The 25,989-nt window shown below is 41.7% G+C and overlaps 4 protein-coding genes across 5 annotated transcripts; 1 reads left to right on the forward strand and 3 right to left on the reverse strand.

The window, feature by feature from the left end:
• Positions 1-959: 959 nt before the first annotated feature.
• emx2 (empty spiracles homeobox 2) lies at positions 960-5,982 on the reverse strand. The gene is made up of 3 exons (XM_085428752.1): positions 5,254-5,982; positions 3,834-4,018; positions 960-2,340 (listed from the first exon to the last, which is right to left on the reverse strand). The coding sequence occupies exons 1-3, from the start codon at positions 5,642-5,644 to the stop codon at positions 2,173-2,175; spliced, it is 744 nt and encodes a 247-aa protein (XP_085284878.1). The 5' UTR covers positions 5,645-5,982; the 3' UTR covers positions 960-2,172.
• A 2,222-nt stretch (positions 5,983-8,204) lies between these two features.
• Positions 8,205-16,395, reverse strand: eif3a (eukaryotic translation initiation factor 3 subunit A). Its single transcript, XM_085428753.1, has 22 exons — positions 16,216-16,395; positions 15,560-15,750; positions 15,331-15,467; positions 14,998-15,161; positions 14,337-14,536; positions 13,957-14,165; positions 13,679-13,850; positions 13,450-13,554; positions 13,211-13,309; positions 13,004-13,120; positions 12,696-12,881; positions 12,158-12,505; positions 11,961-12,065; positions 11,774-11,887; positions 11,551-11,673; positions 11,311-11,464; positions 11,022-11,203; positions 10,829-10,896; positions 10,308-10,735; positions 10,048-10,180; positions 9,709-9,926; positions 8,205-9,068 (listed from the first exon to the last, which is right to left on the reverse strand). Exons 1-22 carry the CDS (start codon positions 16,262-16,264, stop codon positions 8,884-8,886), a joined length of 3,687 nt encoding a protein of 1,228 aa, XP_085284879.1. The 5' UTR covers positions 16,265-16,395; the 3' UTR covers positions 8,205-8,883.
• Positions 16,396-17,483: 1,088 nt separating this feature from the next.
• On the forward strand, positions 17,484-20,663 carry dennd10 (DENN domain containing 10). Its single transcript, XM_085428755.1, has 10 exons — positions 17,484-17,664; positions 17,750-17,804; positions 18,105-18,301; positions 18,410-18,489; positions 18,572-18,720; positions 19,693-19,804; positions 19,887-19,987; positions 20,120-20,227; positions 20,301-20,395; positions 20,481-20,663. The coding sequence occupies exons 2-10, from the start codon at positions 17,759-17,761 to the stop codon at positions 20,646-20,648; spliced, it is 1,056 nt and encodes a 351-aa protein (XP_085284881.1). The 5' UTR covers positions 17,484-17,664; positions 17,750-17,758; the 3' UTR covers positions 20,649-20,663.
• A 1,119-nt stretch (positions 20,664-21,782) lies between these two features.
• sfxn4 (sideroflexin 4) lies at positions 21,783-25,881 on the reverse strand. Of its 2 annotated transcripts, XM_085428756.1 has the most exons (14): positions 25,711-25,881; positions 25,548-25,613; positions 25,406-25,462; positions 25,276-25,302; positions 25,092-25,146; positions 23,690-23,715; positions 23,503-23,556; positions 23,351-23,413; positions 23,143-23,217; positions 22,959-23,049; positions 22,424-22,539; positions 22,259-22,344; positions 22,065-22,182; positions 21,783-21,985 (listed from the first exon to the last, which is right to left on the reverse strand). In XM_085428756.1, the coding sequence occupies exons 1-14, from the start codon at positions 25,747-25,749 to the stop codon at positions 21,908-21,910; spliced, it is 951 nt and encodes a 316-aa protein (XP_085284882.1). In that variant the 5' UTR covers positions 25,750-25,881; the 3' UTR covers positions 21,783-21,907. The 2 variants fall into 2 exon arrangements, with proteins under 2 accessions (XP_085284882.1, XP_085284883.1); XM_085428757.1 differs by lacking the exon at positions 25,711-25,881 and having other exon boundaries at positions 25,092-25,184; positions 25,548-25,575.
• Between the last annotated feature and the right edge of the window lie 108 nt (positions 25,882-25,989).

Consider the following 25,989-nt stretch of genomic DNA (forward strand, 5'->3'; position numbering starts at 1 on the left):
AAACCTTTTCTTCTAACTATTGTGGGACCCTTTCAGTCCTCTAATCCCCCCTATTTCAAAGCTGGGTTTGTAATAAAGCTTTTAGGGGTTTTTTTCTCCAAAGCTAATGGTATTCTCTATAGATTTTTATTGCTGTTATAATCTATGGGCCGATTAAGAATTCCCTATATGCCATGTCCCCCCTCCTTCCTAACCCAAACCACAAAAACACCACTTTTTACTTTATGAAACAATTAAACAAACACGTGCACCTCCGCGAGAAACACCGAAGTTAGGTTTGCTGTGCTGTTCGCGAGGAAACAAACAAAAACCATCATAATCTAGTTTCAATTTGTTAAGATTTCTTTCTGCTTTCGTGGTTTTGTTGTTTGGTTTGTTTGTGTTTAAATGAGAAATCGTTTCCTGCATCTCTTTCTCTTTTTTAATGCGCCCACGGACTCCAAAAAAGAAGTCCTGTAATGTTTCCGCTCGGTCCAAAGCAGCAGCTTGCAGCACGATTGGAGCCTAAAAGACAAGATTTTAAACAAAGATCCCATTTTTTGCGGCACATTGCAACCTTCCCTTATCGCGTCGTGAGGGGTAGTCAGATTGTACTAAATTATGTCCAACCAAGCCCCCCTTGGATCCGTGGATTAAGAGATTAAAGTGGACCACTGGGCAATGCATCCCCTTTCCCCCCTCATATTACTCGCATGATAATTGCCCAAACTGATTTGCACTTTCACAAAAGCTTGTAGGGACTCTTTGTAGCCGGAGCGGAGCAGACGCTGCAGCTCCTGGAGGAAAAAAAATGCTTTCTATGTCAGACTGAGAAACAAATGCAGGGCTGAGGAAAACAAATTACATGCTGCAGAATTTTTCCTCTCTTTGTTTTTTAAATCATCCTATAAACGCCACATCAGCGCGCCTCGCTGTGCGCTAAATGATTGCGCATTTCCAAAAAAAGAAAAAAGAAAAAAAAAACCTTAAGGTTGCTTTCCGTAATCAAAAGCCTATACTTTTACTGCGCGCGACATATTGATAAAACTTTATTGACAAAATATTGACAATTACATACTTCTTGGAAGTATACTTTGTGTTAAAATTGTAGCAAACTTAACACAAACACAAAAAGTATTTACATTCTGTAAAAGCGGGTTTAACAGAAACATTAACTCTTTTTTTTTAGCATTTCTGTACATGGAATAACGCTCAGTGCTTTTTTATTTTTGCTCTCTCTCCTGTCTTTGCTCAATTCTTGCTTTTTAGTCCTTCATTGCAACTTTCACTGGAGGGTCAAGTCCTGACAGAAGCCTGTGTGGGGGCCACAGCGACACATTGGTAAAGCTTTAGGTTAAAGGAATGTCCTGATACCTTCCCTTTAAGTACTTTGTCTGTGGTCTGATTCACTTATTTTTTATTTTTTTTATAGAAAGATGTCATTTTTTCATCGAAATTCCACTTTTCTTTCCTTAAAAAAAATTAAAAATAAACACCATAACGCAGCACCGCTACTTCATATGTTTTCACAATCACTTTTACACGAGAATCATTAATTAAAGACTGCACACATTGTAAAAAGGAAGAAGCACGACATCTCTCTGTTTGAAAATAGAGTTAGAAACAAAACTGATTATTCCTCTTTTTTGTTGTTATTGTTTCTGTTTTTCCTTGGTTTGCGAAAACTCGTCAAATTAAAAACAGCTACCAGGAAAAAAAGAAGAAAAAAAAACTAGACCATGCATTTCAAGTTTTACAAAAAAAAAAAAAAGCAGTTTGGTGTTTTGGTATATCTTACGTGGAAACGATTTTTTTTTTTTTTGTTTAAAAAAATAAGAGGAGGAAAAAATAATAATAAAAGCCTTCTGAAGTGCAAACGTCCAATGTGAGTTGGAGAAAAATATAATTAGGTGTTGGTTGTAGGTGGGGGAGGGTGGGGGAAGGGGGGTAGTAGTGGTGGTTGGTGCGAGAAAGGGTTCAGGTAGGTGGACTGACACACTGTCGGTCACATTTCCCTGGGTCACTCGGACTGACAGACCCGCGTGGTGACAGCAGTGTCAGTCGGGCTTGTCTCACCCTCAGCTGCCGGTCTCCGGAGATCTGAAATGTGACATTGGCTTTGTACCCTCTCACTTGTCTCTACACGGCATCCTGTATCCATGTCCTCCTTCATTCAGGCGCATAGTCTTTATTTTAATCGTCCGAAGTGACATCAATTTCCTCCGGGCTCGCCTGTTTAGTCGCCAGTCTCCACCGGTTTATGTGATGCGATCCTTTCTTCTTCTGCTGAGACTCCGAGCCCTCCTCTTCCAACTTCTGTCTCTTGAACTTCGTCCGTCGGTTCTGAAACCACACTTTTACCTGCATAGAGAAGGGGGGGGGGGGACCAGAAAAACCCGTATCAGTTTCACGAGATAAACCGCGATTGGCCAGTGCGTAAAACCAAGCGTGAATAGGATAGCATGGCTAAAAACAAGCAGAGAGTTCAGCAGAAATAACAATACTTTTTTAAAAAGGCAAAATGTGACCTGCACCTAAGGAAACAGCCGCCAGGATAAACAAACATCAATTATAGTTCCAGTACAGCACGAATACATGCCATTAAAAATCATGTCATTGTTAATTACTCCAATTATTCTTATTAACTCACATAAAAAAGAGCGACTTCCGCCTTAAAAAGGTCAAACCCCAATTCTATTAACAATATAACAGGACAGAGTCTTTTCCACATCACGCCTTAAAATTATCGGGAGGGAAAAAGGAAAATGAGACAAGGAGCTGTGACACAAATAGAATATTTTAATAAATAAGGTTCACTACTGTTTTAATGCGCGCAGAAACTTTGACGCCATACCCAAAGTAGGTCAGAAATGTATTTAATTTTTTTAGATTTTTTAAAACAAAAATGTCAGCATGTGGATGTCAAGAGAAATAAATGTCTCTGAGGCACGTTTAACATATATGTCCACACGCTCCTCTAAGTGGATTTGTTAATAATCGGTACCGTGGGGGGAATTAACAACATCTAAATCGATAAATTATCTGTTCCTGTTTTGTCGTTGTGCAGCCCTTTCAGCTCTTTAATGGTGACCGAGGTGCGTTTAATAAGCCTTCAGTGGGCTAATTGAAGTAGGTGACGGTTCATTTCTCCCTTCAGCTCCTCCAAAAGGCCCCGCCGTATAAAGGACACACAGCGGACAAAAGACAGCAGGCTGATGGGCTCAAACAGCATCTTAAATATGGCAGGGGGAATTCACTGAACCCGCCTCGCTCTTTGTATCTCCTACCCTATAAAATGGTTAACTGGTTAATTTGCCCTCCATTTTGAAAAGGCAACATTCTCTCCCCCCACCCCCCACCCCAAAACAAAGTAATTCAACCCCCTCCTGGAATGAGGTTAGGCCTACACAATGACGATCGACTGGCTCCAGCAGAAAGCCTCTGTCTTCAAATGACAACGTGGAAACGGTGTGCCACCTGATAATTTCGCGTTATTGTTTGGCAAATGATAAGCAAATGATAACACCCCGCTTTAGTGCCGCGCGTAAATACGCACACGTTTTACAGGCCTGATTGAAGGCTCCATGACGCACGGTACCACGTTAAAAAAACCAAACACATAAAAAGTAACACACCGTCCTCCAGGACAAGCACCACGACACAGTCAGCTTCTATAATAATCAATAATAATCTCTCGAATTACTGTAAAATGAAAGTGGGGATTTCCTAAAAGCCAAAAACACGACACGACGCGCTGAGAAGCAGCACTGAAACAAAAAACACACACACAACGTGAGAGCAGGTGAGTGGAGAGAGAGAGGGCGGAATGTCGAGTAAAATCCAGTGCTTCTTACCTGAGTTTCTGTGAGGCTAAGGCTGTGGGCGAGCTGCTTTCTTTCTGCTCCCACCACATAATGGTTTTTCTCGAACGCGTGTTCGAGCCGCAGGAGTTGCGAAGGTGAAAACGCTGTCCGGATTCTTTTGGGCTTTCTGGCCAGCGCGTTGTGCAAAAGGAAGCTCTCTGGACTCGTTTCATTACCTGGAAGCGAGCAGAAAGTGAGGATCCTCAGTGACGTATTCAAATATATATGTATATTTTATAAGATGTTAACTATTCCATAAGAAACAACAGGCCTGGGCGCAGCTAGAGGACTGCAGTCTCCTGAGGGACTATAAAAGAGGACGATAATAAAGTCCAAAAAGAAGCTGGACATTAGTCAATAAAAAGCCACACGCCGTATTTATGAAAGTGTGTGTGTGTGTGTGTGTGTTTAAATTAATCATTACTGAAGGTTTCTTCTTTTAATATCTGTCAGTCCTTCCGTGTGAAGAGAAGAGGGAAACAAATAAAGCAGACGTATAATCCTGGACTTAATTAAATTAGCTTTTTGTGAACAAACTGTAAATCGACAACACACAAAACCATCTTAGAAATTAAACTGAAAATACATTCCAGTAAAATAAAAAATAAAAATAGCGCTGTCACTTGCAGGAAAAACAAACCAAATCAAACAAATAAAAATAATATTCAGTAATAATATTATTAATAATAACGATCACATAAAAATACCACAAATATAGCACCCGAAATCAACAATAGAAAAGTTCTCAGGCCAAACCAACTTAAACAATAAATTTACAATTTACTCATATTTTGTCTGATGTCAGGTTCAGAAATTTAGAAACAGCATAATCATATAATTACACGTTTAGCTCAAATAAAAATGTATTTATTTCTTTAAAAAAACAAAACTAAAAAAAACTAAAAAACAAAAAACCTGCTGTAACAGGTTTAAACCGCAGACTAGCGAAATGCTTTCATTGCGTTTCTGGATATAGATCATGCGCTATATATAACCTGCAGACTACCGGTGTACAAACATGTCAGAATTTCAATTCGTAAAAAAACAACAACCCGTTAACACATACTCCAAAGCTGCAGGCGTCCTCACAAGCCCAGCCATAAATATTTCTTTGTTACAGATTATTTTTCTTTGTCCAAAATCGAAGAAATTCGTTACGAGGTCATTTCTTTTTACAGCTGCGACACCTTTAGAAACTACTTTTGGCACTTAACGACGCTTCACTTTAAAACTGTTCTGCTACAGCTACAAATATATATTTATATTTTTTTACACCACCTTGCTCTCAGCTTAACACAGTCTAAAAAAACTAAAAAAAACAAAAGTGAAATAATAACAGAAAAGAAAATGCTACAGCCCGTAGTTGTTCGTGCGTAAAACTCATCCAAAGTCGAATACTTTGACAACTTACCTTGAAACCTGTGACCCAAGTACCTATATCTGTGTAATAACCAGGGGTAGAAAGTTGAGGGGTCTCTTTGCTGGCTGGCAAAAAGCGGGTGCGGACTGTGTGAGGATGAAAGCGGGTGAGCGGCCAGAGCGTGCGGCGGGGCCACCGGATGTACTGGAACGGTAGAGTTTGGCGGATGAGAGACCGCCTCGGCAAAAACCAAGTCCGGGTTAGAGTAGACGCCCCTGCCGCCGGAGTGAAAGCCGTTCAGAAATGGGTTCATCTGGCCGGAGTTTGCATAGCTGAGAGCCGCTGGCCTGATGGGCTCCTCGGAGCGGGACGCCGGTATCGGATTATCCTTCGCCACTAAAGACTCTATAGTAAAACACCTCTTGGGTGTAGGTTGAAACATGGTCTGATAGTCCAGATTCCCCAGTTTAGGTTAAAGTTGTCGTAGGCGCTCTTGCTTGAAAAATACTCCACACCCAAGGAAAAAAAGGGGAAAGTTTCTGCGCAGTAAACAAGTTGGGAAAGGGCGGCGGGCAGTGTCGAAGAAGCCAGAAAAGAAAAAGTGCTCGGCTACTCCCAGACTAATCCATGGATGTGATCGTTTTCCTCGCCGGCTTCGTGCAGGCAGATTTGTTAGTTCATGAGCCTAATTAGCGCTGCAGCCCCATAAACAGCTTCCTCTGAAGGCTGTAATGGCATGGTGATTGGTCGCTGCCGCTGCTGCTCGCCTTAAGGTGGAGAAGGGGGAAGACGCTTAAAAAGTGCGTCAATGGGAAGCAGGGGCGCGGAGAGGCGGACTCGAACGCGCAACACGGAACGGATTCGTTCAGAGAAGAGCCCCCCGCGTGCACGCACACATGCCCGCACGCGCACATGTAGACACACAGACACATGCATCCACTCGTGCGCACATATCTCCAGGACATTTAACACATTCAACTAACCAGTAGAAAAGGTAGCCTGCTTATTTGCATTTAGTGTCTACGACAGATTCAGGCAGATCTTTAAAGTGTGTGTGCTGTTACTACTAGAGGTGATTACTTTAAAATATGCAAAAACAATGTGGCGGCAACACATCAGCTCTGTTTGACTCTGTTTTTGGGATGCTAATGGTATGGAATAAATTGAATTTTTCAGCAGCCGCTTATTTGCGCCATTAGTCGGTTTTAATTTATTTTTCCATATTTTCCTGTTTTCTTTTTGTTTATTTATTTATTTGTGACTGGACATTTGTAGAAAATTCTTTTTTTTTCGTTGCTGCTTGTTTCCATTTGTCCCGATTCTAGGATCAACATTAGTATGAGTTCTATACTGACACGCTTACATTTGTGCAGAATGGTTTGTCGAAGACGCAGACGCGCTTAAGCTCAGATTTAGAGGTGCTTCTGCTTTTTTTTTATCTAGTGTGCGGGACACGATCCTGAAACAGTCAGTGTTCAGTAACACTGATGTGTCGCTGTGTGTTAGACGGTGAGAGCTGTTTATTAGAGTAGTGTACCTGTGCGAGTGCGACCTGTCACCCCTGCATGCAGATCAGCGGCTGACGGCAGCAGCACGAAGCTGCAGCCATGTCCGCGCACAGCGGGCCTTCACAAAGAAATAATACACACTTGGAGTCCGCGCAGGCTGCTGACAAGTGAACTGATGCATCCCCCGAAATGAGAAAATGATGTATTGCCTACCGACAGCCTACGTCCAAATGTTTGGAGATTATTTCATCATTTTATGCCTTTTTTTGTTTTTGTTCATTTTAATTTTTTGGCCGCTGCTTGTAAGCTGATACATGTTTCAAGGAAAGTTTCCAACCAAATACATATAATCAGAATAACTCCACTTATTATTATTATTAAATTATTATTATTATTATTATTACTACTCACATGGAGTTTAGGCTTTGCTCATTTATGCGGGTCCCTGAAATTAAATGTGGCCTATAAAAATATACTGGAGCACTGAATGGGCTTCTCAGCGCTATCAGAGCACCAACATGCCCACACACATACACCACACACACCATCTTGTTTAAGATGTTAAAAAACACATTCCAGTTTATTATTTTCAATACCTGGAGGAATCTCCCAGAGGTGGATAGTTTTTTATTCAATTCGCTTATACAGCTCAGATAGAGGCTTTTGGTTTGCATTAAATATCAGCCTATTATTTTTACTGTTATTATTATTATTATTATTACTATTACTTTTATTATCATCATCATCATCATTATTGTATAGTAGCTCAAATCGGGGAGCCAAATTAAAAATGCCAACGCAGTTTTGTTGTTGGGACAACAAACTCCCGCCCTGCTGAGGGTGTTTTCTTACTTTATAGCTCCAGCAGCATGTTACTGGTTTTGTAATTGCCTCCTTTCTGACCACCTTCTGCTTGTTTATATTTTTACTGAGTTTTATACCCTCAGTTAACTGATGATCTTAGGCATGAACCAACACGTTTCCCGTTTTCAGATGTAACGCGTCTTCTTTCTGGTGTTTTACCGACATCTAGTGGTTACAGAAAGAAAGGCTTTACAAAGTTCAGATCGCCAGCGTCGTACGGTTGTAGCCTCCACAAGCAGTTTTGAATTATTATTATCTTGTTTGCCAGGCCAGCAGTCTGACCGCTCCTAAATATTTGGGCATACATGTTTCAGTTTCAGCCTCAAGGTAGCCAAGAAGTTCTGGATTACGATGCAGCATCCCCATGTGTTGTTTATACATTAGCAGTGATGTGGGATTAATTTAGAAACCAGAAACCAAAATCTAAACGACAAGCTTCATCATGTGCAAGTATCAACATAGTTGCTTTACTCATTTAAATTAAGTATTGAAACGCATTTGCAAGCAGGCTTTATTTCTAAAATGTATGTTCATAAGGTTATCTGTGGCTTTATTGATCTAAACTAGGCAAAGCTAAGGGCAGCATACTCTAACATTTTTTATATCCCATTGAAGACAAAGAGAACATACTCCTGGTGAGCATTGTCTTTATTAATAAAGGCTTTATCTGTTCACATGCAACCTGGTGTGATACCATTGATTGCAGCAAGATAGAAGCACGCACTGGATATGAAGCCAGACCATTTCAATACTCTATGCATGCACAAAATGTAAATTCCACTAGTTCTTTAACAGGTTAGAAAGCATCTCATATTAGATGGAAGAGCTGAAATAACTGAAGCAGGTGACACGATTCCTAGTCACCATCAGCCATTAGAAGAGTTGTAGATCTGTGCCATAACATCTATGCAAGGTACAGTCAATAAAAGAGGCAGTTGGTGGTACACTGAGTTTGCATTGAATATTGTAGCAGGTTCACTGGTTTGCATGTAGGTCGGATTAACTTCACTAAGGTAAGAACATTTCCAACCACTGGGGGTTACAGTAATGCTTCACTGAAACCTAAGTGAACACAAGTTCATTGGTTAATGGTGTTTAGAAGGTGAGGAGGTTCCGGTTCAAAACTGCAGGTCAAAATAAAAATAAAACAAAATCACTTCCCAGGAAACTGCATTCTACAAATACTCAAATCAAAGGTATTTTTTGGCCACCAATGAAACACTGTGGCCAACAGTGATGTGGTATTTCTGATTATTATAATTATTATTATTTTAAATCATTTTTTATTGATTGAGCCATGAGCTGAGGTTCAGCGGCGAACGGTGGTCCAGCCATCATCATCTGTCTCGTTTTTGGTGCGGCGAAGGTTTTCTTTGTCAGTACGCCAGCCCTTCTCTCCATCAGCGTCACGATCACGGTCCCGTCCCGGTTCTCTGTTTCGGTCCCTGTCGCGCTCCTCACGTTTATCCTCACCTCCACGACGCCAAGAACCACCTGTGGGGAACAAAGATGTTTCGTAGAAAATATTCCAGCAACGGAAGTTTTTATGTTTTAACTTTGGAAGTTTCGTGTGTCCAAAGTGGATGATTTCTTTAAATTTAAAAAAAAAAAAAAAAGCTTATGTAGCAGAGCATGTATCAATGGGTTTGCAGTGCCCTCTGCTGGCTGAATAAGTTATCTTCACGTTGAAATTTTTGACAGTCAGAAGATGAGCTCAGTGGATTGAGGATTGAGAGTTGGATCAGGGACACCAGCGTCTACAGCGTTTTAAATCTCTCTCAACTGTGATTACTTTTTATTTGATTTCAGGAAGATAAAAACCATGGTGATGTTGTGCACATCAGTTTTCTTTTAACATCTCTTAACAACAAAAGTGTTTGGGAGCAAACCATACTAGTTTTGGAATCAAAATGTTCTCCATTCAAGCTTGATATTTGATTATTATTAATAAAAGCAGAGCTTAAATTATTGGTAAATCTATGCAGTTTTTTTTTAATTGTTTATTTACATTTCATACAGCAATTTTCTGAAACAAAGTTAACATTTGTGCATAAAATAAATTACTTAGATCACACTTAATGAGATCAAACCCAGCAAAGACACTGAAAGCAAGTCTAAAACATGCTCTGCTCACCATCATCAGGATCTCTGGGTGGGCCTCTGTTGTCACGATCATCACGGCGATCTCTATCACGAGGGTCTCTATTGCGGCGATCATCACGGTCACGTCGATCGTCTCGATCGCGTCGATCGTCTCGATCACGTCGATCATCGCGGTCTGCCTCCTCTCTGCGAGATTCTCTCCAGCTGCTTCCCTCATCAGTACCCCCTCTTCTCCAGATACCATCCTCTCTGTGAACGCACAGTGACACCAATTAGAAACTCTGCCAACAACTACCTGAAAAGCAAATTGTCACATCCTCCACGGTGCTACGAATAACTCAGCATACAGGCATAGATCTATTAGCCCCACCTGTTTGGACGACGGTCTCTGTTGCGGTCGCTGGATCTTTCGTCTCCTTCGCCATCATCTCCATCATCATGGGGGCCACCCCGGGGAGGTCCCCAACTTTCCTCTCTGGCCTTCTCTCGCTCACGCCACCCCCCTATATCAGAGGTGTTCATTATCATCATTTTATTAAGACTTGACATTTAGGCACAGACCAGCTGCCTGGCTGTTGGATAACAAGACTTTTCTATTATTTACTGATAGCCAATTGGCTACAGACTTACCAGGTCGGCCCAGTGGTTTCCAAGGTTTGGCGTCATCATCACCACGATGTGGCCCATCATCCATACCTCTTCTTCCAACTCTGTCATCATCTCCTCTTCTGGGGCCCCAGTCGTCATCAGCTCCACGCCTGGGTCCCCTGGAGTCATCCATGCCTCTACGAGGACCTCTGTCATCATCAAAGCCACGTCTAGGACCACGGTCGTCATCTCCACCACGCCTTGGACCACGATCATCGTCGAAACCTCTGCGTGGACCACGGTCATCATCCAACCCTCTGCGAACAGGGCGGTCTTCATCGTCACCACGGCGTGGGCCTCGTTCATCGTCAAAGACCCTACGGGGACCTCTGTCCTCTCCGCTTCTACGAGGACCATCTCGTCTGAAAGGTAACTCTTTCTCCTCCTTGTCATCGTCCTGTCTCCAAGTCCTAAGGAGCACACAGTTGTTGTTAGAGAAGCCATTCCTAGCTGAGTCGGCATTACAAGAAGAAAAGCAGGAACTAAGTGTTGGTGACACACACCTGTCTGGTGCAGGACGACGCCACTCTGAATCCCCACCCTCTGTGCGTCGTCTCCATCCTCCATCCTCCTTTTAACAGAATCACATGATACTTCAAAATTACTCACAGTCCTGTAGACCATATTATCCTTACACAGCCCATCCCAGCCATCTTGGGGTAAGCAAAAGCAACTTATTAAAAAACAGATCCAAACCTTTGGCTTCTCCTCCTGTGGGACCTTTCTCTCCTCCTCACGGCGTCGTTCTCGCTCCTCAATCTCCTGCTGACGAAGACGCTGCTTCCGCTCTTGCTCCTCAAGCTTTCGTAGACGCTCCTGGTACTCCCTCTCCTCCTCCTCTCGCTGCTCTTGTTCCAGGCGTTCACGCTCTTCACGCTCTATTAAAAAAAAAAATTAAAAATCCTTCCTGGTTCTCTGTGGAATATGAGCTCCTGTCCTAACTTTATGAGGACAGGTTGGATCACGGATTCGTGATTGTACAAACCTTTCTTGAGCTGCTCCTCATGAATACGCTGTGCCTCTTCTTCTTTTTCCCGGTAGTAAGCATTACGCCTGTCCTCTTTGCGCTGTCTCTTTCTGTCTTCCAGGCGCGTCTTCCTTTCCTCTATCAAGCGCTCTTGGAAAGCCTTCAGTTTTTCCTTTAAAAGGCACAGAAGTGAAGCTGAAAGCACTGCTTCAGTCCTCATAGTCAGCTAATGCTCAGAGATTGACTAAGCAGTCTTACCTCATAAATGAAGCTACGAGCAGCTGTTATTTTGGACAGGAAGTTCTCTTTGTCCTCCATCATCCTGGACATGCGCTTCTTGTGCTCCAGAGCCTTCTCCCGTTCAACTTTCATGGTACTAATCTACATAAAGAGAAGAACAACTTGTTACATTCCAGATGCTCAGATGTTTTACATTCGTTTTTATCTCTTTATGTAAAGCGCTTTTTTCCTGCCCACTTACCCTCTCCTCCTCCTGGAGCTCCCACAGTTCCATATCCTTGACACGCTGCTCCTCATAAGCTTTTTTGATCAGGGGAATCTCCTCAAGACGCTTTGCCCTCTCAAAATAGTCAATCTGAAGAGAGATAAAACTTAGGGCCCAGTACATATTTAAGTTATCAATACTTCTACTGATTTAATACCATTACCTTTTTCTCCTGGTTCTTCAGACGCTCCTGAAGTTCTTTCTTCTCCTTCTCCAGCTGCTCCACCTGTTTAGCCATGATGAAGTCAGGGTCCAGTTCTTCCAGGTCCTGCAACAAAACCAGTTTGTTAGATCTACATTAAAAATGTAATCCATGTGAAACTTACCCAGATCAAGTTGATTATGGCTACATTTCATCACCTCAATGTCGATATCCTTGAAAGCCTTTGCTCCAAGTTCAGTCTTCTTGATCTGCTCCAAGCGCTCACGGGCATTCTTCTTCTTGATCTGCTTGTGCTCCTCCATGATGCGCTCCTTCTCCCTTTCTTTGGCCTCCTGCCGCAGACGCTCCTCCTCTGCCTTGCGAACCTTCTGCATCTCAGCCTCCCGCTGTTCTAGCTCCTCCTTCTCACGCTGAATGTTTAAGCTCTCCAGACGCTCCTTGCGCTCTTCGATGGTCTGTCTACGAGCCAGGATGCGCTGGTGATCCTTGCGGGCACTTTTCAGGTAGGCAGCGATGGCCTGTTGGTTATGCTCCTCTCGCTCTTGCTAAGAAAGAATAATTAAAAAAATAAATAAGATGCACTTGAATTCAAACAAAGGCATAACATGAGTAATGTTTTAAATATAACATGAAAAATACCGTCACTGTATGTACATTAATAAAGGGGGGGGGGGGGGGGGGCGCTGTATATTAGGTGCCTCTGGTCACTGTGTATCGGTTAGAGGTTGAACTCACCAGGATGGAGGCAGGCTTGATGACCTGTATGGCTTTAGCCAAAGATGCAGACATGGCAGTGAGCTGGTTCCTTATCTGCTCTGACGGCATGTTCTGCAGGAAAGGTCCAACAGGAGCATCCTCTTTGGTCGAGTAGTTCAGATCAGAGCCGAAGCTCAGAGTTTTAGAGGTGTGGTCTATTCTGACCTACAAGACAAAAAGAAATGTTAGATAATCTACAAAAACGCAGCATGTTACTTCAGTAATAGCTCACATCCCTGTTTCTGGACCATCAGTGATGTCAGTGTCTCTACCAATGTGAGTCTTACCTGCAGATCACAATGCCGTGCAGCATCTACAATGGAGCGCTCCAGCTGGAAGGCGTCCACAAATGGAACCAGAGAGGCCAGACGACTGAACTCGATGCTTTGATAGATCTGTGCAACCTAAAATTTAAAAAATGAAGACAATTACACCCATTTCAGGGTAGAAGTGATTTAGAAAAAAAAGATTAACCAGAAGAGAGAGAGGATTACCTGTTGCAAGAGCCTCAGGATGGTGTTACTCTGCAGATGTGGGACATACTGCTGAAGATCAGGTTCCTTCTCAGCCTGATCTCTCACCCAGTTTAACACCTAGAAGAGTAGGAAATTACAAGCAACAAGAAATGTTAATTAAATGAATAAACTTCAAGCTGTATGTAAGAAAATGAACTGAACGACAGCTCCTTGTAATTATTACGTTTGCTGCTGCCACATGAAGCTGGACAGTTTACCTTGGTCACTCTCCCGCTCAGCTTCAGAGGATGAAAGTCGACCTCAAGCCAGTTGTAAAGTTCTTTCACATCAGTTACAACATACTGCAGCAAGTTAAATCTAACCTAAAACACAAAAATCATACATTTGACAAAAAATTTAAAACAAATTAAAGAACAGATAAAAACAAAAAACTATATTCTTAAAAGGGTGTGAAGATTTCTCTCTCTTCTTGAGCACATAGTGTACCATATCATTAATGAGACTTTGGCGGGTTGGTGGAGACTGCAGGGCAAGGAGGGTAGCTAGCCTTCGGTGTTTCTCAACAATGATGCCATCCATGTCAAGCAAGCGAGCAATATCGGTACGCTCAGGGGTGATGGGAATAGATAGCGTAGCCAGGAGGACTCGGGTAGACATCCTGAAAATTGAAAGTAAATTTCAATACATATTTGGTCATGATCAAATTTTAAAAACAAAAACAAACAAACACTGGTGCATTTATCCACAAGGAATTAATGGAATACCGCTGCATCTCCTCTTGGGTCAGATTCTTTCGCATCTCCCTGGACAGATGATAGAGCCGGTGAAGTGTGCAGGCATGGAAGAGAGCGTTTCCAGATTTCCAGAATACAGTAGACACCTTGTTGTAGTAGTTGGCCATCAGCTGTGGTTTGGGAGGCTTCTTGGAAAGAGCAAACAGGCCATGGATGTCCTCAACAGCCTTGAATGCTTCCTGAGAGGAAAAAGAATAATTGCATTAGTACCATTAATTTTACATTCATCATGTTTCAAAGCTACTATAATATTATACATTGCCAGCTGCACATTACAGCATCCCACAACAGTGGAGGCAACCGATCTGAAAATGCTTGTGTAGTTGTTGAAGAGTGTTAGGTAGACTAACCTGCCACAGCTCCATGCTTATGGCGCTGTCCAGCTGCACCAGACGTGTCTCCAGGTGCATGGACTGACTTTCAGGGTTGTTCAGATTGATGGCAGTGCTCTGGTTGTGATGGCGCTGGATCTGACCCAGATGCATGCGCAGGTTGTCACAGAGCTTACGAAATTCTGCCTTGCGGGTGTACTGAAGGCAAAACTTGAATGCTGCAGGGAAGGTAGGATTTTAGAGCCTCGTACTTAAAGGTTTTAACTGTAAAAATGTTTGCAGTTGCAAAACTATTCAGTTATTTAATATTAATAGTAACAACAATAACTGTTCACTTTGACAATTAATTTAATCTGTTACATTATATCTTATTACATCGCATTGCTTTGCGTAACTGCTGTAATACCTTGAGGATTAGCTAATCCTAGACTCACAGCAAACAGACTTGAAATACATTTCTGAATAATAATTAAATGACTTCATTGGGAAAGATTTTTGTTTTATAAAACATACTATACATGCATTGGTGTTAATTAACATCCATATACAGAAAACGATTAAAAATACAAAAACTTTATATTAAGATGGTAGTAAGCAGCCTGGAATATTGACTTAGGACTAGAACATGACATCATGAAAACAGACAGTATTTAAAAAGTAATTTGATGCATGTCCCTACCTTGCTGTGCAATGTCATGGTATAGACGCTCCACCTTGGAGTTGTTTCTCAGCAGGTCAAGGCACTGGCGGTAGGACTCCCACAAGAACTTCACCCACGGAGTGAGGAGCAGGCGATCAGTACGATCTTGAGTGTCCTCTCCACTCACAGCACTCAGGAGCACGCTAAAATCAAAGCAAGTTTCACATTAGTCCAGTTTATTTGTTTAATTGAAAAAAAAAAACAAAAAAAACAAATCAAAATTTAAAGTTAAATCAAACACCAGCCCTAAGAAATGAATTAAGTCATTTGTTAAACAGCTGATTTACTATATAAAAACTTAAGCAGCATCACCTTTCTGGGGTCTGGATGTTATCCAGATCTTCGATGTCCAGGACCATTTGCTGGGACTCCTCCTTGGCTGTCTCAGTCTTCTCCTCTGCCAGCTTCAGGTAGGCCCTAACCACATCCTCCAAAGACTTGATGTTCACCTGGAAACAGAAAGCGCTTACATTTAGACTAAACTGCTATTTTGCATAAATTATTTTGTGTGTGCAAAAATCACAGATTTTTTCTTGCAGACCTGCTGGCAGATGTTCTTGTACTGGTAGAGACCCTCCTTGGCCAGGTGACTCTTGCGAAGATCGACGCAGAGCTCCAGATATTTGAGCATAATGGGCTCGTGGATCTTCTGCCATGTTCGGTGTTTCTTGCTTTTGATGACATCGTACAAGACATCCAAGGCCGGCTGCTTCTTGCCAACCTCAAGAAATTCTGCGCAAACATGTTAAAATAATATAAGTCAACAATAAACGCGTCAAGTCCCGCATCATTAAAAAAAAAAAAAGCAAACGCTTCACACACCGTGACAAGCTAGAGCCGGCTGATTAGGCCGCTGTTGGTGCGTCGGTGATAGTAGGATCTACTTACAGCACCGATTCCCAGGCAGCGTTAACAACACCGTAAAGCTACGTGGAAGGTTAACAGCTCTCTGGCAGTCACTTACTTTTCTAAAAAGTCTTTCTTTTGTAATTTAAAAATCTGCGTAGACTGTTGGCTACATACCAACGTAGCTGCACAATTTCGATATGGCTTCCCCGCCATCCGGCTAGCGTTAGCAGTTAGCCCGGCCGGCTAACAACAACGAGTCACCAACGGCTAATGCCAGCTAACCCTTCGCCCAGTAGTTAGCATGGATGTGGCCCATCTGTTAAAACACGAAGCCGTTTGTATACTCACCGTTCGCTCGTTTCAGAGCATTCTCTGGCCGCTGAAAATACGCCGGCATGTCGATGACCTTTTAGCAAAGCTCAAAATTGGTTGACTTGGATTAATTTTAAGAAATTTTACCAGTCCATCAAAGCCACGCACTCACCCTGTGCAACGGTGCTGGCTGAGAAAGGAACAACCTCGTGAGTAGCCTTGGTAGGGTTGCCAGTTGCGTCACGTGTTATCCCTCCCCCCCAATCCCATACTGTGTGCGCCGCATCTATGAGGCGGTGAAAGGAAATAAAGACAATTAACTTAATACAACGTACAGTTCAGCGTATCCGCGTAGTTTTGTTATTATTTTTATTTCACTTTTATCATTTGTAAACACACCCTTTTCACATCTTGTAGACCTTTTTGGATATGCAAGCACATAAGACTTTAAATGACAAATGATTCCGTTGGCTGTGGCATGTTTTCAGTAACGGAAATATGATCATTAAAATGATACAATTTAAAACGGGAAATAACTTGTAACTCTTGTGCTTTTATGAAAGTTTCTATAGCGTTAGTACCAGTGGCCGTCTGAAGTCACTGGTCCATTTTAGAACGTAGAATAGCAATGCATAATCTAAACTTCCCAAGTGAGGGCTTTAATCAAACCTGGCAACTCTGATGGTACAAGGTTCCCGTATGTGCTCCCCCCAATGGTACCTTCAAGTACTATTCAGAAAAACATTAACTCAAAAAAGATCAATTCAATCAATGCGTGTGAAATAAGATAAGATAGAGCCCAGTTTATCTACCAAGTTCGTAAATTCCCGTGCATAGGTAGCAAAGAGTAAACACAACCAATAAAACCATGAAACAATAGCTAAACAAAGTCAAATAACTCAGTAAAACGGAATATGACAAAATTAAAAGTAGCTCTATAAGTAACATAAAAATGATAATTTAAAGCTAAATAGAATACAATTATTAGCTGTATAAATATAATCATTATGTTAGAGAATGTGCTCCACTGCCAGTCCAATATTGCCACTTACAGTACAGAATGCAATCTTAAAAGCAATCTTGGTTTTATTTTGACTGTTTTACTTTCAAAAACATATATCTGTGCTACAGATTACGTGAAAACGCAGACTTTTCTATCACATCATAATGTGAAATGCTATGAATTCATAAAATTTCAAATTTATATTTTCCTGCCGTCCGTGAACATTACTTGCATTTTGTGAGTTACCATGAACGCACCGTTACGGCTGCTGTGATTGGCTGTGAGCTGCGTAGCTCCTCCCTGCACAGCCCTCCTGTCCCGGAAGAGGGAAGCAGCTTCGCAGAGAGAGAGAGGGGAAATGTTTGTTGACAGCAGCAGAAATCTTCTGAATCAGACTGCTGGCAAGTTTTAGCCCACTTTCTGTCCCATTAAACCCATCCAGCATCGCTCTCTGGCATTCTGATCTCGCATGAACTCTCAAGGTAACTTTCCTGTTACAACTATGTCCGCAGAAGAAGACGCCCGGTGGCTGCTCTCCAGTTAACTTGTGCTTATGAACTGTTTCAGGTATGGAATATGGCAACGACTGAAACGCAGCTTATGTTAAGCGTGGGATTAATCGGTAAGTTTCGGTTAGGAAGTCGTTCTTTTGTCTTTTTTTTTAAGCGAAGTCGGCGTCTCAGATCCGCTGAACATGCAGGACAATCACATGATACTATTGTGATCCGAGAATGTCCCCTCACTGGTTTATTGCTCCTGCATGTTCAACCTGAATGGCTCTGGATGGGTTCCTGAGCGCCTCCAGTAACCTTGTTATTGGTAGTGATGCTCTTAGAAGACCCTGAAAGTCCAGTCTGAATGCATTTCTTTCTCCTGACATGCTAAATGTTGCTACATGTTGCTTTTATTTCCCCTCCTTCAGAGAAAGATGTGAATGGAGACACTTTGTGGGTGTGGTGCTATCCATCTGTGGGCGACGAACTAAGGGAAGTCCTGCTCAGCAAGTGCTGCCTGACACACGATGGCCGTGACTTTCACACTTTTGTGTTTGGTCAGTTTTCCCGTACCTGGTATTACATTACTACAATGGAAGTACAGGAGCCGACAGCACTAAACAAGGTAAGGTGTCTTTATCCAGGCATTAGCTTTATCCTTTTTGTCACATATAATATCTCCATCCCTCCATAGATGAGCATTTCTTTAATGTCTCTCTTTCTCTTCGTCAAGGTCACTCATTTTTCAGTAGTTGTTACAGCAAAAGACTTCAACCCTGAGAAATATGCTGCACTCAGTAGAATACTCTGCAGGTGACAGTCTTTATGAATACGAAGCATCACCTTATGTCTTTGTGCTTTGGGCTGAACTCACACAGTTACATTTATTTCTCAGGATGTATGTCAAACACGGAAGTCCGGTGAAAATGATGGAAGCCTACATCACCGTCCTCACCAAAGGAATCTGTCAGAGCGACGAAAACGGCTCGTTTCTCATTAAGGACTACGATGTTCGGAAAGCCTACTTGGCAGGTTCAGTCAAAGGTAGGACTTCACGTTTGTAAAGAGGAACACACATAAAAATACTGAACACCTTTCCCGGACTTTCCTGTGTACACAAATCTGCTATTTAAGATTTTTGTTATTTGTTTCATTTGTTTTGTTGTGGCCAAACACTATTTGAACTTTTTAAAAGCAAAGAATTCATGCTTTTTAGCTCTTATTAGAAACCCCCGCTGTTACTGGAGGTTTTTAGGAAGTAAAACATATCAGGGTCAGCTGATACTTCACATGAAAATGAAAGTTTTCTTACAACCTTATGCAGTCCTGAGAAAATCTAATAAACTTACCGCTTTAATAAGAGGGTACCCAGGTGCAGCTAATCAAATGTACTTGATTAACTTATCATTGTTAAGTGTGAGAACCTCTATAAAAGCAGAAGTTTTGTCAGTTTGCTGGTCTGGAGCATTGAGGCGTGTGTTAACACAATACCACAATCCTTCCAGAAGTGCACGTTACAGTCATTGAGTCGACCAGAATTCCCCTGTATACCAAAGAGGCCCATCTGTCTGATAGCTGAAGTTTTCCTTAAAAGAGCTGTGCATAAATGACTGACTGTAAAACGTCAATGAACTGAAGCTATGTTGTAAAGAAGACTGGGCCACAATGCCTCTAGTGTTGTTAGAGACTGATGAAATCAGAGAGAAAATTATGAGTTTATGTTATTGCTGTTTAAAGTGGTCGCACGAGCTACCGAATGATGAGGTGTACTTAATCACGTCTCCACACAGTCTCGTGAAAAAGTTTTTTTACACGGGCATAACAATAAATGAATAGCTGGGGACGGCAGGAAAACGTTATGCAAATGCAGTTTGGCATCTAAGTAATTATTATATCCATTTTTAGTTGATGTACAGCTTTTTTTAATTAATTCATTGAACATTTTAAAATGTTAGCTGTTAGTGGAAAAAGTCACAAGATCTCAAATCTTCGACCATGTTTTTGCTCTTGTCTCAGATGTGGTGTCTCAGTTCGGGATGGAGACCATCATCCTGTATACAGCCTTGATGCTGAAGAAGCGGATTGTTGTCCATCACCCTCGGATTGAGGCGTTGCTGGAGTTCACGAGGTGAATTTAAGACTTTCATAATCATATCATAGTGGACATAATTGTGTTGTGTGGGTAACTCTTTTCTCTGTTTGTCTCTCAGAGTTCTGCCGGCTCTCGTGTGGCACAGGAAAGACTGGTCCATCCTCCACCCGTACGTCCACCTGAGTGATGCTGAACTGGAGGATTTAAAGAAATGCCCCGGTGAGGCTGCCTACTGGTTTATCTGTGTAATTAACAGAAAACTCATCACGCAGCTTAGCAACTATCTGCACTGCCATGACTGGGGTGAATGGGTGAATTATTAATGCTCCAATATGTTTGCTTCCTCCACAGGATACATAGCAGGGTTTGTAAATCCGGAAGTGAGCAACAGAATGGATTTGTTTGATGTGTTTGTGAACCTCCCAGACAGCACCATCACAGTATCCCAGAGTGCTAAAGGTAGCATGTGTTCAAAGAGAGAGCAATATGTTGCTTTGATTCTCTCAGACTGATGCTGAGTCTCTCACAACAGAAGCCATGGCTATGGGGAAGTTGCACAAGGACATCGGCCAACTCATCGTGCAGTCTGCGGAGGACGCAGAGAAGTCAGACAGTCAGGTGATCAAGGTAAGAACGTAGTTAAAAACACCGGACAGGAAAGCGTCAGCTGCAAGAAACCTAGTCTTAAATCTAATGTGCCCTTCATCTGCAGGACATTTCTGTCAAGACTAAAGAGATCCTCGCTAACCTGGTTGCTCTTGCTGATGAGTGTGAAGACTCTAAAATCACACTGGAAGGTTTAAAGCAGCGTCATTTCCCTCCAGCGACGGAGAACTTCCTCTTTCATTTGGCAGCTGCAGAGCAGCTCTTGAGGATATAAAGCTGTTTTCAAACACTCTACTGCAGGTTACCATCCGCAGCATGGACTCACTGTTGGGATCATTACGTTTTTTTTTTGTTTGTTTTTTTTAAATGGCACACTGTTAATACAAGGAAGAAAAGTGTCCCTAGCATCAGATTTTATGGTGCACTGCTTATCTAATACATCATGGGACTCACACACCAATAATGGGAGCAATGAAAGGATTAGTTTGGTGATAATTAATGTTTTTTAGCAGAAACTAAATTAATCTACAGCTCGAGTTATTAAAAATATCAACACACAATGTGAACAGACTGGCTGCTGCCTGAGGTGTAGACCTCAGTGCACAGCTGCTTGAGTTTTTGAGTAATCTGAAACGATGGTCTTTATGTGGGATTTGCTGAAAATGTAAAACAATGCAAGTTTTATCCCTTAACAGTAACAGGTATGAGGGGAAAAGCGCCGCAGCTGTTGACTTGGAGTTTGTAGAGCAGAAACAACGAGCAGTGATTTTCCATCAGAGCGTTTTCCCACACGTTGGCTTCCTGTTCACGGTGCAACGCAGCAACTCCAAACGTCACAAAGCTTGTTCATGGCTGGGTACTCACTTTGTACTGTCACATGTGTGTGCAGGTTTTGCAATTACCGATTTAGCTGATAGAAACTTTGCTGTGCGGGGAAATCAGATTACAAGTGTAGCAGACACTGCACAACTTGTAGATTCTTGTTTTTCTTTTAAAGGAATGTCACATTTTCTATTTTGCTAACAGCATTAGCGCCGCGCACAGCTGAAACAGAAGTAAACTGTTGTGCGGTGGGGAATTTTCAGAGTTGTACTAACAGCTTCCACTTCAGTCTTGAGCTGATTAAATAACGATTAATGCTTCCATTCCCACACTGACTCACTTGTATTTAATTACACGTCTTATTTTCCAAGCTGTTTTTTTCTCTCCACTCTTCTAAATCAGTGTCGTTAGCGCCATTGTTGTACGGTTGAATCCATTTTCCACCACATTGCAGTATTTCAGGTGACGGTAACACATAGGCTCGTGCAACTTTGAAAATATATTTTCATGAAAATGTGTAATATTTGCTATATCTATAAATCCAACTAATACTCAAAGTGAAATAAATTTCTATCAGAAAGTAAACTGTTGCTTTAAATAAACTCTTTATTTTGGGGTGTGTGTGTGATGTGGTGGTTGTTCCTGTCATGCTCTCTGCAGTTTGTGGAACATGTGTCAGTGGATTGTGTGTCTTCTATCTAAAGCTGCTTTTCAGAGTCCTCTGTGGTAGAATAAATGTCTCCCAATTGCTGCAGCCTGCAGCTCCTCCTCCAACTGCTCCCTCTTTATCTGCAAAACAAGGTCAGTGTCAGCTAAGTTCAAGAAAGCAAAACAAAACCTGAGAGCAGAGGAGGACCCCGACCCTTACCGTTCCCAGCTGTGGAAAGAGACTGAATGAAACGGGAATCATCAGGCCAAGGACGAGCGCGGTGCTTATGTGTCGGAGAGGAGCGACAAGCAGAGAGTTCCTCTGGAAGGGTCTCACCCTGTAAAGAAAAATCTATTCGGTCAAACCTGATTTTATTCGGAGGGTGTTAAAGACGGCTTTAACAAAAGGCTGACCTTTTCATGAGTAGCACCAGCAGATTAGGAACGGCGGCGGTCATACCGAACAGTGCCGCTCTTGACAAGGCAGTCTCCCACACAGCCTCACAAAAAAGGAAAGATCTTTACTACATCAAGATTTCACTGAAATTACTGATTTTTCTTTTTTTAATTTAAAAATACCTTTTCTCCTGCTGCTTTGGACATGCCAACAGGATTTCCATTGTGATCAAACACTTGGATGCCAGTTTCTGACTCCTCACTTCTTACAGTTAACACATTGAAGAAAGCCAGAGTAGCTGAGGAGAGTAAAACAACATTGCAGAGCTGAAAGTATGCTAGTTTATTTGCTCTTTTAGGGTACCAATAGGCTCAGGCTTCATTTTTTTCCTATTATCCCCAATATGGTCTTCCCAGGCAAATATGTGAGCTCATACCACCTGCTAAACCTTCATTTGGCAAGAGGAAGCCAATCAGGATAAGAAGAAAGTTACTTTAAAAGCAGAGCAGCTTGTTTCAGACAGAGGGTCTGCAAAGCTAAGTGTAAAATACATAAGGATTATTCTGAACTGTAAATCATGCAAAGCTACTCTAATAGAAACCTAAAATGCAAACTTTAAATACAGTGTCTGCATTGGGATGATTTCTACTGTACGAGTCTCCACAATACTATTTATGCAGTAAGCACAGCAGCTTGTATTCAGCACACAGAACTTACCTGAGAGAGGGATTGGTAATATTGACCTAAAGAAAGTCTGCACTGCTGAGCTTCTTAAACCTAGTCTGTTGATAAAAATCTGAGGGAGGGCCTGAAACAGAAGATACAAAGTAGCAATGACTGAAAAACCAAAAGTTTACTTGAGGCATTACGGTTACGATTTCCATAATCAAAATGCACACACCCCTGCACATGTTGTATAGGAGACTGTACCAGTGATCAACAGAAGCTGCTTCAGAGAAATGTTGTACCCCTGGTGCTGGGAGATAAGTGCAGAAACAGAGGGAGGGCTCGAGATTAGAGAAAAGACACTTTAAAAAAAAAATGATTGAGCTATTTGATCACACAATCAGCTCATAAATGAAAATATAGGCCTGATCTAAACACTTTACCTGCTCTGATGAAGAATTTCTGTTTGCATAATTGAACCCAGCACTGTAACTCTGCAGCAGAAACTGAAAGAGTGCAGTGGAATATTTGCCATTAGTTACTTTGTTCATGTCTAATATATATATTTATCAATCTCATCAATATGCTTTGTTACCTGCCAAAACAGAGCAGGTTTCACAGTGCTGTGTGGCAAAAGACTGGCAACAACCTGTGAAATTAAATAAATAAACTTCCTTTTGAAAAAAAAAGTTATATATCTCTATCTATCTATCTATCTATCTATCTATCTATCTATCTATCTATCTATCTATCTATCTATAGATAAAGGAGAAGACACCTACCAAAGGTCCTGATATAGGAAGAAATGCTGAAAAGAAGCAGGTGGACATGAACTCATCAGAATCTCCTGTAAAACTCTTTCAGCGATATACAGCACTGTGCAAAATATATTTTTATTGTAAGGAGACAGTTTATTTTATTATTTAGAAGTGTTTTAAGTGCTTTTGAGGAATAGTTCTGCAGGCTTTCTAAACGTCTTTCAAAGTTTTTCTTTGGACATCAGCTGCTTTCACACTCATTTTCTGTTCTTTCGTTGTACCTGACCATTTTCAGAGGACTGTTCTGAATCATTCAAGCATAAAAGGACATTTAACTTAAGGGATGAACGATTGTTATGTGTAGACACAACAGACAGTCAAAAAAAAAAAAGAAAAAAAAAAAAAAAAAAAAAAAACTACAGCAGACGAGGAGTACCTGAAAGGTATGTGTGTGTGTGTGTGTGTGTGTGTGTGTGTGTGTGTGTGTGTGTGTGTGTGTGTGTGTGTGTGTGTGTGTGTGTGTGTGTATGTGGACCCATCTACTGCTCACCAAAACCTCATCAGAAATGGTCTCAATGGGAGGTGGCTGTCAGGAAGCCATTATTAAGAACTCGGAAACATAGGGATAAGACTGGAGTTCATTTGAGTTCCACCTTGCAAACACACTGCTAGTGCAGTGCAGCATACTTGGATAGAAAAAAAACACACAGTGGAACGCTATCGGTCATGGATTGGCCTCCCCAGAGCCTGGACCTCAACATTATTGAAGCAGTGTGGGATCATCTTGACAGAGAACAGAAGAAAAGGCAGCCAACATCCAAAGAAGAGCTTTGAATGTCCTTCATGAAGCCTGGAGAACTATTCCTGAAGACTACTTAAAGAAATCACAAGAAAGCTGCATGTTTTGAAATATTGTTGCATTCATTATCCTTTTTCATTGCACAATATATAGATATGGACTGCTATTGTGCCCATTTACTTGGATTCTACTAGGGTAGCTTTCATTTAATTCACAGACATAATGGACCCTGGTGCAGCCCATCAATCTGACACAGGTTATTTTCATCCCATTCCCCCCCCTTCTTAAGCTCCTTTTCTTCTACCTGATCACGCAGGTTACTTATATATATGTTATACATGTTAACCTTGTTATTTGAAACTTTATCTCATATAACACATGACCAAAGTTTTTCTTTGGAGATAAAATATGGAAAAGTCTAACAGGTCTATTTTAATGCTTCAGGAATACACATGGGAAAAAACACAGCTGATTGCTGTTTGAACTTACAGGTGTTTATCTGGAAAACCTGCAGCCTTTGTAGCATCTTTAACAACCGTTTAAATCTTTGTTATCACACATATGAACTGATCACACTGCAACTGTATGTATGGAAACTTGTAAACAACACTTGTAAAAGTATGTTACCTGGCGGCCGAAAAATTAGGGGAAGAGCAGCCCCAGAATCAGGGTGGACAGATGACTGTGGAGGCAAAGTGGTCATCCTCCTTTAAATCACATCTGCACAACATAGCTCCTTCCACTTAACAATACTTTAATAAGACTGATAGCGAGGAAATCTTAATTTAGGGTCACTTCTTGCAAGACTTACAAGTGAGATGGTCAGTGCAGCTTCATCCTAGTAGAGAAAATGAAAGAAAGAGAAGTAAAACAACCTGCAGCAGGTTCACAGTGTTGTGTACGTGACCACTGTGCACTCAGATCCTTCAACATAATCTGACCTTTTCATTTAATTTTTCTCCGCTTCCAAGGAGAGAGTGAGCCTTTTGTATCTCAGGCTGCGGGGAGCAAAATCACAAGGTAAACATCAGGTATTTTCCACTCATCCCATAATATCGGATCACTGCAGTGGTTGCTACTCACGTCAGATGAGAGCAGGAGGGTTGGATTAAGGAGATTAACCCAGATCTTGAGTCGACGGAGGAAAGACTGTAAAACAGGAAAAGTGTAGTCATGAAAAAGCACGAAAGAAACCAATTCCATGGTAACTGTGAGAGGTGATGCTATGCATGCTGTGCACCGTTACCTGTCCCTCTGCTTTCCAGTACAACAGGTTAGGATCCATTAGAACAACGAGTACATTCACGTTTCATAAATTAAATCACTCACAGTGACACTATTACAGTACATCGCCTACAAGCATGCATTTCTCATGCTTTTGAGGTCAACTTCTAATTAGACTCAACTTCCGCCACCAGTCACGTGTTCGCAAAGGTTTATGCTACATTCAGGGATGTGGGATATATCAGGCGTCGCGTTTTTTTTTCCTAGTGGCTTTCTGCTCAGCGTGTTCAACAGAGACCGC

Source organism: Rhamphochromis longiceps, linkage group LG13 (genome assembly GCF_057381845.1).
Source record: "Rhamphochromis longiceps isolate RC_006_pf linkage group LG13, R_longiceps_female_GT1.1, whole genome shotgun sequence".
NCBI lineage: Eukaryota > Metazoa > Chordata > Actinopteri > Cichliformes > Cichlidae > Rhamphochromis > Rhamphochromis longiceps.